This window comes from Zootermopsis nevadensis, unplaced genomic scaffold (genome assembly GCF_977971745.1).
Source record: "Zootermopsis nevadensis isolate Lab colony 2312 unplaced genomic scaffold, Znev_1.0 Znev_ptg000058l, whole genome shotgun sequence".
NCBI lineage: Eukaryota > Metazoa > Arthropoda > Insecta > Blattodea > Termopsidae > Zootermopsis > Zootermopsis nevadensis.
This window is the reverse complement of record NW_028259189.1, coordinates 282946-299583: the sequence shown is the minus strand read 5'-3', so window position 1 is coordinate 299583 and position 16638 is coordinate 282946. Positions and strand designations below refer to the sequence as shown.

At 41.4% G+C, this 16638-nt stretch overlaps 1 protein-coding gene across 2 annotated transcripts; it reads left to right on the top strand.

Annotated features, from left to right (window-relative positions):
- The first annotated feature begins 6664 nt into the window (after positions 1–6664).
- On the top strand, positions 6665–13621 carry LOC147871332 (eukaryotic translation initiation factor 4 gamma 3-like). Of its 2 annotated transcripts, none has more exons than XM_087339899.1 (7): positions 6665–7467; positions 8213–8359; positions 8735–8793; positions 9390–9545; positions 10140–10277; positions 10761–10976; positions 11563–13621. In XM_087339899.1, exons 1-7 carry the CDS (start codon positions 7437–7439, stop codon positions 11629–11631), a joined length of 816 nt encoding a protein of 271 aa, XP_087196025.1. In that variant the 5' UTR covers positions 6665–7436; the 3' UTR covers positions 11632–13621. The 2 variants fall into 2 exon arrangements, with proteins under 2 accessions (XP_087196025.1, XP_087196024.1); XM_087339898.1 differs by having other exon boundaries at positions 6667–7467; positions 9387–9545.
- The last annotated feature ends 3017 nt before the right edge of the window (positions 13622–16638 follow it).

Below are 16638 nucleotides of genomic sequence, written 5' to 3'. Positions count from 1 at the left end.
CCATTTCTCACTGCAGTCCTCGTTCCAGTTCTCGTCCCAGACCCCACTGCAGTGTTTGTAGCAGTCCTCACTGCAGTGCTCGTCCCAGTTCTCACTGCAGTGCTCGTCCCATTTCTCACTGCAGTCCTCGCCCAGACCCCACTGCAGTGTTTGTACCAGTCCTCACTACAGTCCTCGTCCCATTTCTCACTGCAGTCCTCGTCCCAGTCCTCACTGCAGTCCTCGTCCCATTTCTCACTGCAGTCCTCGTCCCAGTTCTCACTGCAGTCCTCGTCCAGACACCACTGCAGTCCTCGTCCCAGTCGTCACTGCAGTCCTCGTCCCATTTCTCACTGCAGTCCTCGTCCCATTTCTCACTGCAGTCCTCGTTCCAGTTCTCGTCCCAGACCCCACTGCAGTGTTTGTAGCAGTCCTCACTGCAGTGCTCGTCCCAGTTCTCACTGCAGTGCTCGTCCCATTTCTCACTGCAGTCCTCGCCCAGACCCCACTGCAGTGTTTGTACCAGTCCTCACTACAGTCCTCGTCCCATTTCTCACTGCAGTCCTCGTCCCAGTCCTCACTGCAGTCCTCGTCCCATTTCTCACTGCAGTCCTCGTTCCAGTTCTCACTGCAGTCCTCGTCCCAGACCCCACTGCAGTGTTTGTACCAATCCTCACTGCAGTGCTCGTCCCAGTTCTCACTGCAGTGCTCGTCCCATTTCTCACTGCAGTCCTCGCCCATACCCCACTGCAGTGTTTGTACCAGTCCTCACTGCAGTCCTCGTCCCATTTCTCACTGCAGTCCTCGTCCCATTTCTCACTGCAGTCCTCGTCCCAGTTCTCACTGCAGTGCTCGTCCCAGTCCTCACTGCAGTGCTCGTCCCATTTCTCACTGCAGTCCTCGCCCAGACCCCACTGCAGTGTTTGTACCAGTCCTCACTGCAGTCCTCGTCCCATTTCTCACTGCAGTCCTCGTCCCAGTCCTCACTGTAGTCCTCGTCCCATTTCTCACTGCAGTCCTCGTCCCAGTCCTCACTGCAGTCCTCGTCCCATTTCTCACTGCAGTCCTCGTCCCATTTCTCACTGCAGTCCTCGTCCCAGTCCTCACTGCAGTCCTCGTCCCATTTCTCACTGCAGTCCTCGTCCCATTTCTCACTGCAGTCCTCGTTCCAGTTCTCACTGCAGTCCTCGTCCCAGACCCCACTGCAGTGTTTGTACCAATCCTCACTGCAGTGCTCGTCCCAGTTCTCACTGCAGTGCTCGTCCCATTTCTCACTGCAGTCCTCGCCCAGACCCCACTGCAGTGTTTGTACCAGTCCTCACTGCAGTCCTCGTCCCATTTCTCACTGCAGTCCTCGTCCCATTTCTCACTGCAGTCCTCGTCCCAGTCCTCACTGCATTCCTCGTCCCATTTCTCACTGCAGTCCTCGTCCTAGTTCTCACTGCAGTCCTCGCCCAGACCCCACTGCAGTGTTTGTACCAGTCCTCACTGCAGTCCTCGTCCCATTTCTCACTGCAGTCCTCGCCCAGACCCCACTGCAGTGTTTGTACCAGTCCTCACTGCAGTCCTCGTCCCATTGCTCACTGCAGTCCTCGTCCCAGTCCTCACTGTAGTCCTCGTCCCATTTCTCACTGCAGTCCTCGTCCCAGTACTCACTGCAGTCCTCGCCCCAGTCCTCACTGCAGTCCTCGACCTATTTCTCACTGCAGTCCTCGTCCCAGTCCTCACTGCAGTCCTCGTCCCATTTCTCACTGCAGTCCTCGTCCCATTTCTCACTGCAGTCCTCGTTCCAGTTCTCACTGCAGTCCTCGTCCCAGACCCCACTGCAGTGTTTGTACCAATCCTCACTGCAGTTCTCGTCCCATTTCTCACTGCAGTCCTCGTCCCATTTCTCACTGCAGTCCTCGTCCCAGTCCTCACTGCATTCCTCGTCCCATTTCTCACTGCAGTCCTCGTCCCAGTCCTCACTGCAGTCCTCGTCCCATTTCTCACTGCAGTCCTCGTTCCAGTTCTCACTGCAGTCCTCGTCCCAGACCCCACTGCAGTGTTTGTACCAGTCCTCACTGCAGTCCTCGTCCCAGTCCTCACTGCAGTCCTCGTCCCATTTCTCACTGCAGTCCTCGTCCCATTTCTCAGTGCAGTCCTCGTTCCAGTTCTCACTGCAGTGCTCGTCCCAGACCCCACTGCATTGTTTGTACCAGTCCTCACTGCAGTGCTCGTCCGAGTTCTCACTGCAGTGCTCGTCCCAGTTCTCACTGCAGTGCTCGTCCCATTTCTCACTGCAGTCCTCGTCCCAGTCCTCGTCCCATTTCTCACTGCAGTGCTCGTCCCAGACCCCACTGCAGTGTTTGTACCAGTCCTCACTACAGTGCTCGTCCCATTTCTCACTGCAGTCCTCGTCCCATTTCTCAGTGCAGTCCTCGTTCCAGTTCTCACTGCAGTGCTCGTCCCAGACCCCACTGCAGTGTTTGTACCAGTCCTCACTGCAGTGCTCGTCCCAGTTCTCACTGCAGTGCTCGTCCCATTTCTCACTGCAGTCCTCGTCCCATTTCTCAGTGCAGTCCTCGTTCCAGTTCTCACTGCAGTGCTCGTCCCAGACCCCACTGCAGTGTTTGTACCAGTCCTCACTGCAGTGCTCGTCCCAGTTCTCACTGCAGTGCTCGTCCCAGTCCTCACTGCAGTCCTCGTCCCATTTCTCACTGCAGTCCTCGTAACATTTCTCACTGCAGTCCTCGTCCCATTTCTCACTGCAGTCCTCGTTCCAGTTCTCACTGCTGTCCTCGTCCCAGACCCCACTGCAGTGTTTGTACCAGTCCTCACTGCAGTGCTCGTCCCAGTTCTCACTGCAGTTCTCGTCCCATTTCTCAATGCAGTCCTCGTCCCATTTCTCACCGCAGTCCTCGCCCAGACCCCACTGCAGTGTTTGTACCAGTCCTCACTACAGTCCTCGTCCCATTTCTCACTGCAGTTGTTGGTTGGCAACTGCTATTTATACCCATACAACGCGTGACGTCACGTATTGCACAACAGTGAGAAAAGGTGCTCAATTCGGTTCATTCAGGCGTGCATAAGAAATGAAAAATGAATCCTATGGCCTGCCAATCGAGACTGTTGCACTTCTGCGTCACAGGTGTGCTTTACGAATTCCAATCTTTCTCGCGCAGGTTTTCGTATTTTATAAAAACGACTGCGTTTCGTATTTACACATTATTTGTAGTTAAAGAAATACAAATTTTAATTACTACAAGTTATAATTTGGTTACATTCCATCCTAAATATACGAAGTCAATAATTAATATTAAATACTTTCTGTGTAAAAGGAAATAAATTTAAAGGTGATGAAAAGAGGCTTGAAGTAAATTTTGTAATTTAATTTGCCCTTGTTTAAAATTATCGTCGTATTTTATTATACTTGTTTAATTTTAAAGACGATTTTTGAGGGGCCCGGGCACTGTTGTACCCATCGCCCCTGGGCGAGGAAAAGTGTTTCCTTCCTTCGAATCCCGATTATTCATTTTGACCAATGAGAGATCACAGGAAGGTCAGAACTCTGGGGAAAAGTGTCCTGGGTTCGATTTCCTTCAAGGGCGGTTCCTGTAGCTCGGAAACTAAGCGAGACAGAAGAAGGGCACCAGGATCAGAATTTTTTGCTTCGAAGAGAAGATTACGGAAACGAAGGCCTCGACACTGAGTTCGAGTCCCGACAGGATGGTTTCTGTTCACTGGAACGCAACCGCAATAAAAGAATGACGTCAATGAAAAGTTCTTTAGTTTCGGAGAGGAAATTTCGGGGTCTAAGGTCACAGACACGGATACACAGTCCTCGGTTCGAGTCTCTCTTAGGTCGTTGGTTTCCATGATTTTTTATTTATTCGTGGTTTATTTAACGACGCAAGTTTTTACCCCCAAGGGTTCCTTCACTGTTTTGAGGTGTTGGCGGACATTAGCCACGAGGGCTGAGATGTACGTAGTTTGATGGGTAAATATGAGCTGCCAATACACTGTACTAGGGTGCACAAAATGTGTCCAAAATTGGAATGTGCAGTTCAAATTCACACACATGACACCAGCACTGCAGTATTTCCAAAGAAGTCTGTGGGCCAGGTGCTGGTAAGAATGTGAAAGAGTTCAGAAACGTCTGACGCACACACACAAGCTCATAAATATATCAGAAATCAAACAGCTCACAAAACGCATCTGATAAAACTATCTACAAATCTGTGCACGATAACTGTCACAGAAATTAGAAACATCAATACCAAGCTTGTCTTGTTACGTTGATCTGTGTCTTATGCTTCTTGGTTCAAATTTAATATATATATCGGGTGTGCGATTTATCAAATCTTTCACAGCCTTACAAGTGCCTTTTGACCTGACCAACTGGACCATTCCCTTGTACGACATTTAGAAGCACAAGCAACTTGCTTTGGTCTCTGGAGTATCAGCGTGCACATTCTATACCTAAATACTGTTCAAGATTAAACATCCTAATTCTAGGCATAACTTGTACTAATTACACGGCCACAGGAATCTGGGAGTCTAAAATGTCAAATTTCGTAAACTGGGAGTAAAGTAGGTAATAATGCTAATTCACTTTATTGATAGAGCTACCAAAACCGGCTGAACTTCTTTATTGCCCCGAGAGATGGCTCAGCGAGTATGAACCCCGCTCTCCTCGACAATCAACGCTCATAGTACCAAGACTACTCAATAGAGTGCATCCGCTGCCGCACAATAATATTGATTTTAGTTGGACAGATTTCGCCTGCGTGAAAGAACGCTCTATGGAACACAGATTTTAAGATCACGAATGAAATGAGGCAGTGAAATTTATTTTACCCATTACTTTTACGAGCTGCATACGGACTTGTCCCTCTGATCCAGTAACCAAATCAGCCAACATTTCTTCATTAAATCTGGCGTGAACAGAGTGCACTGGAAGCCTTTTTAAAAAGTAATTAGATTTGTGTCAGTCCAGCGGAATTCGGCGTCCTAATTCACAATGTTCTTTATTAAAATTGCCAAAAAAGGAGATTCTGGAACGAACTGTGGATTAATATAAGCCACAAAATACAACTATAAAATTGTCAAGTCCAAATTGTAGGCATGTATGAAAAATATAATACCCACCTATCATATTAGCCAACATAGACATATGCTTATTTTGCATTGATCGCGTTAAAGAGCAAATGAGCATAAGAACAGTCATTTGTCTTTTATCTTTGATTACGCTTAGTCCAACATTTCGGAACAATTTATTATTCTCACGGCCTGAAATTGTTAGCCCCGCGACGAACCACAAGTCGGAGGATCACCCCTTGTCGGCTGTCCGCGAATGCTTATTCGAAAAACTCCGTATCTGGCGGCCATAATCAATCGTGATCCTGGTTTTGTGTGGACTACGGGGCGAAGTTCCCGCCCTCTCTGCGGCCAGTCTGTTTCTGGGGCTCAGCTAGCCTCGTATCCCCTGACCACCGAGGGTAAAGCAGGCCGAAGCGTGAAGATGACGCTTGAGCACAGGAACAATCATCGCATCAACGAATTATCTGACGCAGAATCGGAGTCAACGCCAGAAAATTCTCTAACTTAACGAAAGTTAAACCACGAAGTACTCAAGACAAAGCTGACAGGTTATCCAAGCGATATTCAGTTCGAATCTCGTACGAGCCAATCCCCACCTTGTCGAAGGCAAATTCCTCAGCAGTTCCTCAAATCCATTCACAATTCATAACAAACTTTGCATCCGCCATTCGAAGCCGCCTGTGAGATTATTGAAATTCTGTGGCACCATAATCTAAAAAAAAATAGATCCAATTCCTGTCCCCTCTTAAAACACGCCCAAAATATCGGCTTCATCCAATCACATTAAACTAACATGTTGGCACCGGCTAACCCCAGCTTCCTGGTTCTTCTCAGTTACTTTAAAGCAAGCACAGAATATACTCCCGAATATAATGACCGCAGAAACCAACATCCTAACAGAGACTCGAACCGAGGACTGTGTATTCGTGTCCGTGACCTTAGACCCCGTAATTTCCTCTCCGAAACGAAAGAATTTTGCCTTGGCGTCGATTTCTTCTCGTGGGTGCTTTCCCGTCAACAGAAACCATCTTTGTCGGGTCTCGAACTCGGTGTCGAGGCCTTCGTTTCCGAAATCTCCTCTTCGAAGCAAAAAACTCTTCTTCTGTCTCGCTTAGTTTCGGAGCCAAAGGAACCGCCCTTGAAGGAAATCGAACTCAGGACACTTCTTCCAGAGTTCTTGCCTTCCTGCGTTCTCTTATTGGTCAAAATGAATAATCGGGATTCGAAGGAAGGAAACATTTAAATATTTAATATTAATAATTGACTTCTTACATTTATGATGGAATGTCAAAAAATTATAACTTTGAGTAATTCAATTTGTATTTCTTGAACTACAAAGAATGTGTAAATATGAAACGCAGGTGCTCATATAAAATACTAACAGCTGCGCGAAAGATTGGAATTTGTACAGCATATCTGCGATGTTCACGTGCAACAATCTCGGCCGGCATGCCATAAGGTTCATTTCTCATTTCTTATGCACGCCAGAATGAACCGTATTGCACTCCCTCTACTGACTGTTGCGTCACAGGTTATGTAGTTATAAATACCAGAGCACACCCCCCCCCCCGTACTCTACTCAGTGGTTGGTTGGCCCTCCTCAGTGTGAAACGAATGGTGGTGTGAGCAGCTTCTAGAACAAGATAAGTCTCTATATAGTGAAAATCTTTCCTGCAACGTGTTTAATTTGTTATTCAAATCTTGCTGCCTGCGACATGGAGGTCTCCAGCTCTTCACAATGGGTGAGCCTACTTATTATTAATATTATTATTTCGTTATCTTGAGGGATTTTATGTCATTCTTAAGAATTCAAATGCTAGCAGCAACACACGTCGGCCATCATCAACAAAGTTACTTGAATTCCGGCTAAGCTAAACAGCTGATAGGGACCTATGACTGGGTCACTTGTCACATTCAGACATTGTTAAAGGTTGTTTTCAGTCTTAATTTTTTCGTCTAGAGGAAAGTTGTTGTTGAGTGAACAGCTTAATTTCTCAGGATCGTTGTTTTGTATTACAGATTAATCATAAACTGACTTGTATATTGCAATTAAAGCTTTGAAACGTTTCCTAACATGCTAATTTTAAAGGTAAATCATTGATTACAAGGAAGGCCTCGTTATCTGACACAGCCTTAATTTCTCTTTCTATAAGTGAGGTCTTCTTAATATTTTCTGGCAGAAACGAAAATCGATAGCAGTGCAGCACAAACAGCCAAGGCACATGCGATTTGTGTGTGACTGGGACAACAATTTCATAATAAATATTAACCTCATGAAGTTGCAGAGAATTCTTGGACTATAAAATGACTCATTTTTTGTCTGTCCTCAGGTAAACCCTGCTGAAACTGAAGACACGAGGATCACTTGCTTCTTGATGAACAGGATTAGGATGCTGGCAGCAGAGAGTAAGTGTGGTTTAATTCCGTGCATGCAGTAAGTTGTGGAGTACAGTCCGTAAACCTCGTCAGTGTGATGTTTATGTACGTCTTTCTAGATGTCCAGATATGCCCCCCAGACTTGCAGCAACTCTTCATTATTTTAAGTGATTTTGTCAGAAGGAAAACCAAAAAATGTTAAATGCATTGCAATTTTGCTTTTTTAATAGTCATTCTCAGACATTTTAAATTTGCTGGACTTCAAAGAATCGTTTTCTAGTGAATTATGTACGTTTACTTTGCTCTCTGAGAGTTGAGACCAAGATTAATTTTGTGTCCACGTGTACCTTGCGCCTCAGTCACAAGTGACGAGGATGAGGTCTGTCTGATGGTCCCCCAGGGTAGACACCCATCCCTCTTTCGGGAAGACTCGATGAGAGCCAGGCTGTTTAACGACGTCTTCGTTAAGAAGAATGTTTTCCGGTGACCAGCATGCAAATCCCAGTTTTAAACACTGCAAATAGCAATCAGTAATGCATTGCGTAAGAGACACTGGTTTTTCCAACTGGAAGTGACTCCTAAACTGAATTTGGAATTTGATCACGGGCAAGAAAAATGCAATTTCAAAATTACAAACTCTTATTACAGTTTATTTTTTTTAACTAAACTAACTCTTTTCTTTACGTAGTAATACTTAACTCCTGAAGCTGTTTCTTGAAATAACATCACATGAGGAATTTAACAGACCATTTGATGCAGTCGTGAATTGTTACAGACACGGAACTCAAAAACCAAATCTTGTTTGAGCGCCGGCAAGGGGAGAAACACAAAGTCAGTCTCCGAGCCGTCAGAGAGGAGAAGGAGAAACTGAGGAAGGAAAGAAATCTGCAGGCTGAGCAGATCAAGGAGCTGCAAGCAGAAAGTATGTTTGCTCTCATTCTATTTAAGTACTAAGTCAAAGATTACAGGCTGCAAATTGCCTCAGTATGAAATTCTGTTCATTACCATGTTCCTGCATGTCTCATGAGATATCGAGATATTCTCCTAGGCATTATGTTCTAGTTACCTTCGCCCTGAGTTGCAGACTAATTTATGTACCCAAAGAAGAAGAGAGTTTGCTCTCATATTTTGACCTCGAGCCTTAGGAGGTGAAAGGCATTAAAGTTTGAAATTATCCATTTCACAAAACATTTCCATCTTTACATTCGTAACAGTTTCGAAAGACAAACTTTCTTGTTTGTTAACATATAGTCAAAAGAGGAATTTTACTATCTAAAATAATTATCGATTGTTACAGACTTTGCTGCAACACAGCTAATTGAGAAGCTGAAGGCAATGAAGGATGACAAAAATCAGGTACGTTTAAACTTTCTGTTGCATTGTGGGGCATGGCTCTGAGTTATTCTGTGCATTAATGAACGATTCCTTGAAATCGTAAATACTAAACAGTAACTGAAAATTGTCAGATATTGGAAAAATGAAGAGGTAAGTGCTTTCTAAGGCGTGTAAATAAAAGTGAGAAGTCAAATCCATTTCGGACTGAATCATTTGTTGAAGAGGAGGAGAAGGATTTCATCTGTAGCTGTCAGAGTGTAGTTTGTAGGACGAAGTATAGCTTAAGGCAGTTACTCGGTGACTCGCGATGTCGATGGGGTCGGACACGAGTATTCCCTGTCAAAAGAGAGGGTACCCAAGGCTTTTACGGATGGAATAGCATAATTTGGGTGTATCATCTTTCACTGATGATGCAGTTGTGAACATAGAAACTGTGATAGAAAATAATAAAGTGAACAGTTCTACGTCAACTGCAGCAGAAGAAATGTTGTATTTTTTGTGAGAGGTGATGAACACAACACCTGGAGCCTAATTGTACGTAATACTGTGAACAAAACAACATTTAAGAGTGAACACTTTTGGTTAATGTTGTGTTGCTTTGGTGTCATTCACAGCAGCCTGCAGCAAGGCCAGCCACTGAAACTACAAACACCATGAGCACCAGGCCGGTCATTGAAATAAAACTCAATGAGGTGAAACTGGCGAGATGTGAAAACGCCTGGCGACCTGGGCGAAGGAAGCCGGCGACCAACGAGCAGGCTGCCCAGACTCAGGTATGTTCCTGGCATTCATTTAAGGACAGGATCCTGGAAACAGTCAATAATGCTGTATCTGCCCCAATGCAAGATGGCTGAAAGGAACAGTCCTGCTCTAAGTCTACTCTAACTAACTAGGTGGCTTATTGAAACTGAAGGTTCATCACCAAATTAAGGAACAGGCAAAATTGTAGGTCTATATTTTAATCTTGATGCTCTTAAAGATCAGACATTTCGATCTGAGAAGCTGCAAGCATTTCCGGAATTCGTCTCCTCCTAATTTCCTCATCACTTCTTATTGGAACTTTGCCACACTAAAAAATAAACTTTCTTTTTGCTTACTCTTTGATTTTAGAAGCAATGTTTACCTTTCCAAGTGTTTAATTGCATATAATGAGTATGCATTGTAATTATATTTCTCAATAGACATTGGCTTCTCATAACAACAGACTTCTTCTTCGGTGTAGACAAAACGCGGCTGGACGGCGCATGCAGAGCAACTGGCTCTAGGTTTTAATCATCTCTATGAAGGCTTTAAGGAAGTAAAACATGTTTCGCTTTATTTCTGTGTTTGCGTTCTGTCAGATGATGAGAGGGAACTTGATGTTGCAGGAGCTGTTAAAGAAGGCTCGCAGTTTGCTCAACAAACTCACGCCTGACAAGTTTGACAAACTTGTTTCCCAGGTCCAGGCTCTGCCAATTGACAGCAGCGATCGCCTGAAGGGCGTCATCGACCTCATATTTGAAAAGGTGAGGCACCGGTCTTTAGCAGCTGATACATTCAGACAGAGACGTCATATTGATAGAAATTCCCTTCTTTTGTAACTTTGCAGCTCAATTTCTTAAATATTGAAGTTATCCTCAGTGTAGTATTGGAGACGCTAGGGGCAAGTGAAAATTATAATTGTTACTGTTCACTATGATAATAATCTTAAAAAGCAGTACGCTGATTGTTCTCTCTTTAAATTCACCTCCAAGCTTAGAATTTATCTGCTCTCATCTAAAAATGTTTATCTTATGCAAGAAAATTAAGGCTGTCATGAAATGTGTCTTGCATCTGACTGAGATTTTGAGTTTCTCAGGTTTAAGGGATAAAGATTTACTTTTGTTGAAGCTTCATTTAGGTGGCCATCATTTCATAAATTTAGTTTATGTAACGTATGCTCAACAGAGTTGTTTTTCATAAATATAACATGAGAGCAAAGTGATAATGTTGTGTGTTTTTATGTGCAGGCTGTTGATGAACCAAAGTTCACAGAGATTTATGCACGAATGTGCAAGGTTCTCTCCAGCATGAAAGTTCCGGCAGAGCGTGGGAACAATGGCGAACCAGAGGTCACCTTCAGGAAGTTGCTGCTAGGTCGATGCCGGGCAGAATTTGAAAAGAATCCTGAAGCAGAAATAAATCGAGAAGCCAGACAGAAAGAGATTGAGGAAACAGCAGACCCAGTAAGTGCTTCTCTAATGTCTTTGTCTACGGTCATATGTTACTACGCTTCTGTCCACAGATTGGGAATAGCTCCGTCTGCTTGATCGAATGGAATAGATGTCTCCTCCCTTTTTGCTTGAAGATGAATATCTATCATTTGAAAAATTATTATTCAATATGTTGTTCAGGTTTTAAGACTTCTTGAAAGACAAGAAAGAAACATAATTGATAAAGACTGAATGTAGAATGCACATAAACTTAATTTAAATTATTATGATATAAATGGTACCTCAAGATGAAAAAACATTTTCCTAACTTCTTAGGTTAGTTTAACTTCCTATAATGAGCACTTAATGTACTCATTTTTTTTCCAAATGTTGTAAACTCTCATAATAATGGACTCCTGCTGCACTTGACATTTCTCATTAGCTCATGACGTTTTTTGGGGGCGTAAAGGCAGGGGGCTTCTTGACCGGCTGAGTATCGTGGACACAAACTTTAAAATGCAAACTTACATATGTTGAAAGCTGTGCATTAAAGAAGGGCTCTTACAAGATACCATCAAAAAGGGCGATTTCTAATCTTTTCTACTTATTTCTTCTGCAGGCAAAGAAAACCGAACTACTGCAGGAACTGCGAAGGATACAAATGAAATCAATAGGAAACATCAGGTAACTTACATTTTTCTTTGTGATTTTGAAGCTCTACATTTGATTCATCTGTGACTCTGAAAGTAGTGAACTTAAGAGTTGTGAATTAGGACAAGACACTGAGAGGAAATTTGAAATGTTAATGGGTTCTTGCTCTCCAGTATGCAAGTGTTCCACAAAATCCAGGACCAATTTCTAAATGTGCTCCATAATGCTGCTGCTTACATGATCACACACTATCATAAAGTCTCCACTTCCTCGGTATTTCTTCTTCTTCTTCTTGGTATTTGCATCGTGAAATGGCACTGATGGCTTTCCTCCATACAGAATCAAATGCAAATTACATAAAAATAATTATTTAATTTGAAATTTTCAATATTCTGTCTCAGCTGTTTTATATTTATAAACAGATACAGATTTTTACAGGACCACGTACAGAAATATTATATTTCACCTCAAAAATATATATCACACACAAGACACTGATTAAATTCCATCTATTTAAACAAAAGTTCTCATTATTTTAAGGCACAAATCTTTCTGTACCTTGTAGAGGCAAAGAACCTCGTTTCTCTTCTGTTCTTTGGACTTTTACTATTGTCTTAACTCAACCCAAGTGATATATTCTTCACTATGTTACAGGTTTATTGGCGAGCTGCATAAAGCAGATATGCTCGCCACAAGCACCATGCAGCATTGCATTAAACGTCTCCTTACCAAAGAAGACGAACATTCCTTGGAGTGCCTCTGCACTCTTCTGATGACGGTCGGCAAGGATTTCGAGAGCAAGAGCCAAGTATGTTTGTTTTCATTTTGGAATACTTTTAGTTTTAATTTGCAGTTCTCCTACCGTGTAATTTATTGCCTTCCTTTGGGCTCTATGATGACCACAGGTTTATACGGAAGGTACAATGCAAAAAGCAGTAAGTGTGTCCCTTTGATCTCACTGACTTTCTGGCTTCCATTTTGTAACATGTTATACATTCTTTGCACAAAATCATAGCGAGAAGGTATTATGGGCTGGTCGCACCTTCTCGTCCATCTGTCTTTCCAGTCCATTCAATTCGAGAACCAATGGACAGACTAGGATGAAATTTGATATGGAGTTTGTGGTATTCTGCACGACCTCGCATAATCCTATTTTGAATATCCTCCTAGGTAGAAAGTCAGGTGCTGCAATCTGGTGGCCAAATTGGGAACTGTCACAGAAGGTGGATTCGATGGTTGAAAGTGCACATTGTAAAGAACGCGTGAGGATGTTGCATCTATTCTGATATGAAATACCTTTCTGAGCTCGCTGACAATATTCTGAATAGTGTTTCTGTGTGATAAATGATCACCGTGACATGTTCTTCTGAAATTCTTCATACTCTTCTACACTCTAACATGTTTCATATAAAGACGCCTCATGCCGTGACTTCAACGGGAATCTTGCTCAGTATTTTGTTACACTTTTACGTTTCCTCTCATCACCTCTGCTGAATCATGTCAGAATTCACTCAGTCCTGACAGGACAAAGCAGGAATCTGATCGAAGGGTCATGTCTAGGCTCAGCCACCAAAAATCTCGGTTTATGCCTTTGTTTAGATGAGACACATACTTACGTTTTGTTCGAGACAGCAACCTTCAGCTCTCAATTTAAATTTACACGCGCCTTCCCACACAGCAAGTTCTATGTGAACTACATGAGTAGTGGCAGAATTTTCTAGTTTTATGTGTAGGCTTATAAGCGTAAGAAGTTAATTATGCCCATGAAATGTGACTTTAAATTTTTGTTTTCTTGCAGGATCTGTCTGAGTTCCTTCATACAATGAAGGAACTAACAAATAAGAAGGCGATGCTCTCTAGCAGAATAAAGTTTAAGATCGACTACGTCATCGACCTGAAGCAAAGCAACTGGGCTCCAAGGAATGGACGTTAGATGAGATTTTTTAAATAAATAAATTATTTAGTTTTTTTGTTAAATACTTCAGTATTTAAATAGTGAAATAGTTTAGTTCTTTGTTAAATATCTGAATTGTTCACATTTGTTAAATAAATAAATTATTTAGTTTTTTTTTAAATACTTCAGTATTTAAATAGTAAAATAGTTTAGTTCTTTGTTAAATATCTTAATTGTTCACATTTGTTAAATAAATAAATTATTTAGTTTTTTGTTAAATACTTCGGTATTTAAATAGTGAAATAGTTTAGTTCTTTGTAAAATAGTTCAATTGTTTAAATCTTGAAATTGTTTATTTTTTGTTAAATAGTTTAGTATTTAAATAGTTACACTGTTCAGTTTTTTGTTAAATATCTGAATTATTCACATTTGTTAAATAAATAAATTATTTAGTTTTTTTGTTAAATACTTCAGTATTTAAATAGTGAAATAGTTTAGTTCTTTGTAAAATAGTTCAATTGTTTATTTTTTGTTAAATAGTTTAGTATTTAAATAGTTAGACTGTTCATTTTTTTTTGTTAAATATCTGAATTGTTCACATTTGTTAAATAAATAAATTATTTAGTTTTTTTGTTAAATACTTCAGTATTTAAATAGTGAAATAGTTTAGTTCTTTGTAAAATAGTTCAATTGTTTATTTTTTGTTAAATAGTTAAATTATTTAATGTTTTCTGAATTGTTTCTAATTAATATATTTAAGAATATTAAATAAAAAACATGTTCATAAACTTTCCTGTTATTATTTTAGCAAAGTAATATTTCAACGAACTTGTCGCCCTCATTGCACTAGTGGTTAATGTCGTCGCCACTGGACCCAAGGTACGCGAGTTCAAACACTGCTGAGGTTGATGGAATTTTAAGGGGTGATAAAAATCCATAGAACAACTTCCTTCGGGAGGGAACTAAAGCCGGCGGTCCCATGCCGTAGATTTATGGCACAAAAAACAATGAACGAGATGTTTCCTAAGCAAAACTCCCTGGCCATTTCTCACACAAGTCTCTCCTGATTCCTATTAGATGGCTATAGCAGACAAAGATAAGGATTGAGTAGAAATTGTGCAGAGGCAGTGGGCTGGTCGCTCACTACTGACAAATGCACACTTCGAAAAGACCAGGAAGACAGAATATCCTATCTGCATTACTATCGAAGAAGCAGTGCAGATATATAAAACTATACACGGACTGAAAGATGACTCTACCGAGTACGAAGCACCATTAAACAAGAAGGAATGGTCTCATCCAGCGGAAAGAATAACTCTTGATGAAGTGAAAGACTTCAATAAATACACTGTGGAAATCTATATAGATGGAAGTAAACACCAGGGAAAGGTGAGTGCTGCCGCTGTTATCTTCAAAAATGGAGAATTAATTCATAGCTTAAAAACCAAGTTACCCGATCATTGCTCAAACAATCAAGCTGAGCAGATCGGAATTCTAGAGGCCTTGCATGCAGTAACAACTTTAAGGGAAATCAGCATTGAGGAAAGAATAGTAGCGGTGTACACAGATAGTCCAGTTTCTCTCGATCTACTAAAAAACAACTTCAAACATGGCTTTGTAATATCTGAGATAAGAAATAGATTAAGGAATCTCAAAGATCAAAATTGGACTATTCATTTTGGGTGGATCAAAGCACACATCGGAATTTTCGGTAATGAAAAAGCAGACAGATTAGCGAAGGCAGCAGCAGATGGTGGAAATGTAGTATATGCAAAGAAGCCTAAAAGTACAATTATTAAAGAAACAAAGGAAGAAGGGATTATAAAATGGCAAAATGAGTGGAGCGCCACCAATAAAGGAGCAGCGTGCAAGAAATTATTCCCGTTAGTGTGACAAAGAATGAAGCTAAATATTGAAATAATTCCTGAACTGGCAGTAATGACGACTGGACATGGCAAAAACAAATCGTATCTACACAGGTTTGGAATCATTGACGATCCAACATGCTCATGCCTGAAAGCAGCACAAACAGAGGATCACCTCATCTATGACTGCGAAAAACTACAACAACCAAGGCGGAACTTAATAGATGCAATAGTCAAGAATGGTGGCACGTGGCCAGTGTTGCATGAAGTAATTGTTCAGAAATTTTTAGGTCATTTTAATAAATTCATTAAATCCATTGATTATAATACAGTTTAGCACAGGAACATAGGTGCAAACGGTGGCAATGGATCATGATATTAGAGTTGTGTAATCTGTTAACGTGCTATATATTAATGCATGTAATATTGCAATCTTGTAATGGGGCATGCTGAATAAATGTAAAAAAAAAAAGACAGAATACTTTAACTTGGTATCGCAAATACACGAGTGTGTGTACTGAAATATTTAGCAATAATATTCTGGTGTGGGGGAACATTTTTTATTTCAACATTCTCAAGATAATAGATGATCGCTGCTACTTATGCTACATGACTGAAACTTGCTGGAGATCCAAAACAACCCAAAAGGCACAAAATTTTAATCACTTTTCGCTTATGTAAGACATGCTTAATTTGGCCCACAGTTTAACAATGCACCCCTCTGCATCTGTCTTATTACCAGTTATCTTTGGTTCTATGTAGGATTTGAGGTTGTGATGATGCAAGCAATCTTTACTTTTTATTTTATTATACAGGTACGAAAACCTAGCTCTGTTCTGCTAACTTCTCACTGGAGTCGGCTTGCATGTTTATAAATATAAACAATTAGTCCTAATTAATGACCGTAATAAAATAATGATTATCTGGCTTGCCACTTTGAATCACAAGATCTAAACTCACAACACTAATAAATATATCACTTACACATACAGTATCATCATGGTACTACAGACTAATTATTCCATGCTGACATCAGAGACACAAGTTATTTGAATACGCAAAATCAAATTAACTCGCACTGTCACTGCATAATTCACCTCATTTAAAAGGCTCGTCCAATGTTAGATAGAGGTCTCTTTAACGTGTTTTATTCACGGCACTCCCAGTATCGAAGAACATATACTCATAGCTGAGTAGGTAACACACACAAAGCACGTTAACTTTGTTAATTGAAGTATCATTACGCAACTCTCTAACACATAAACGGAACAGACCTAGTGACACC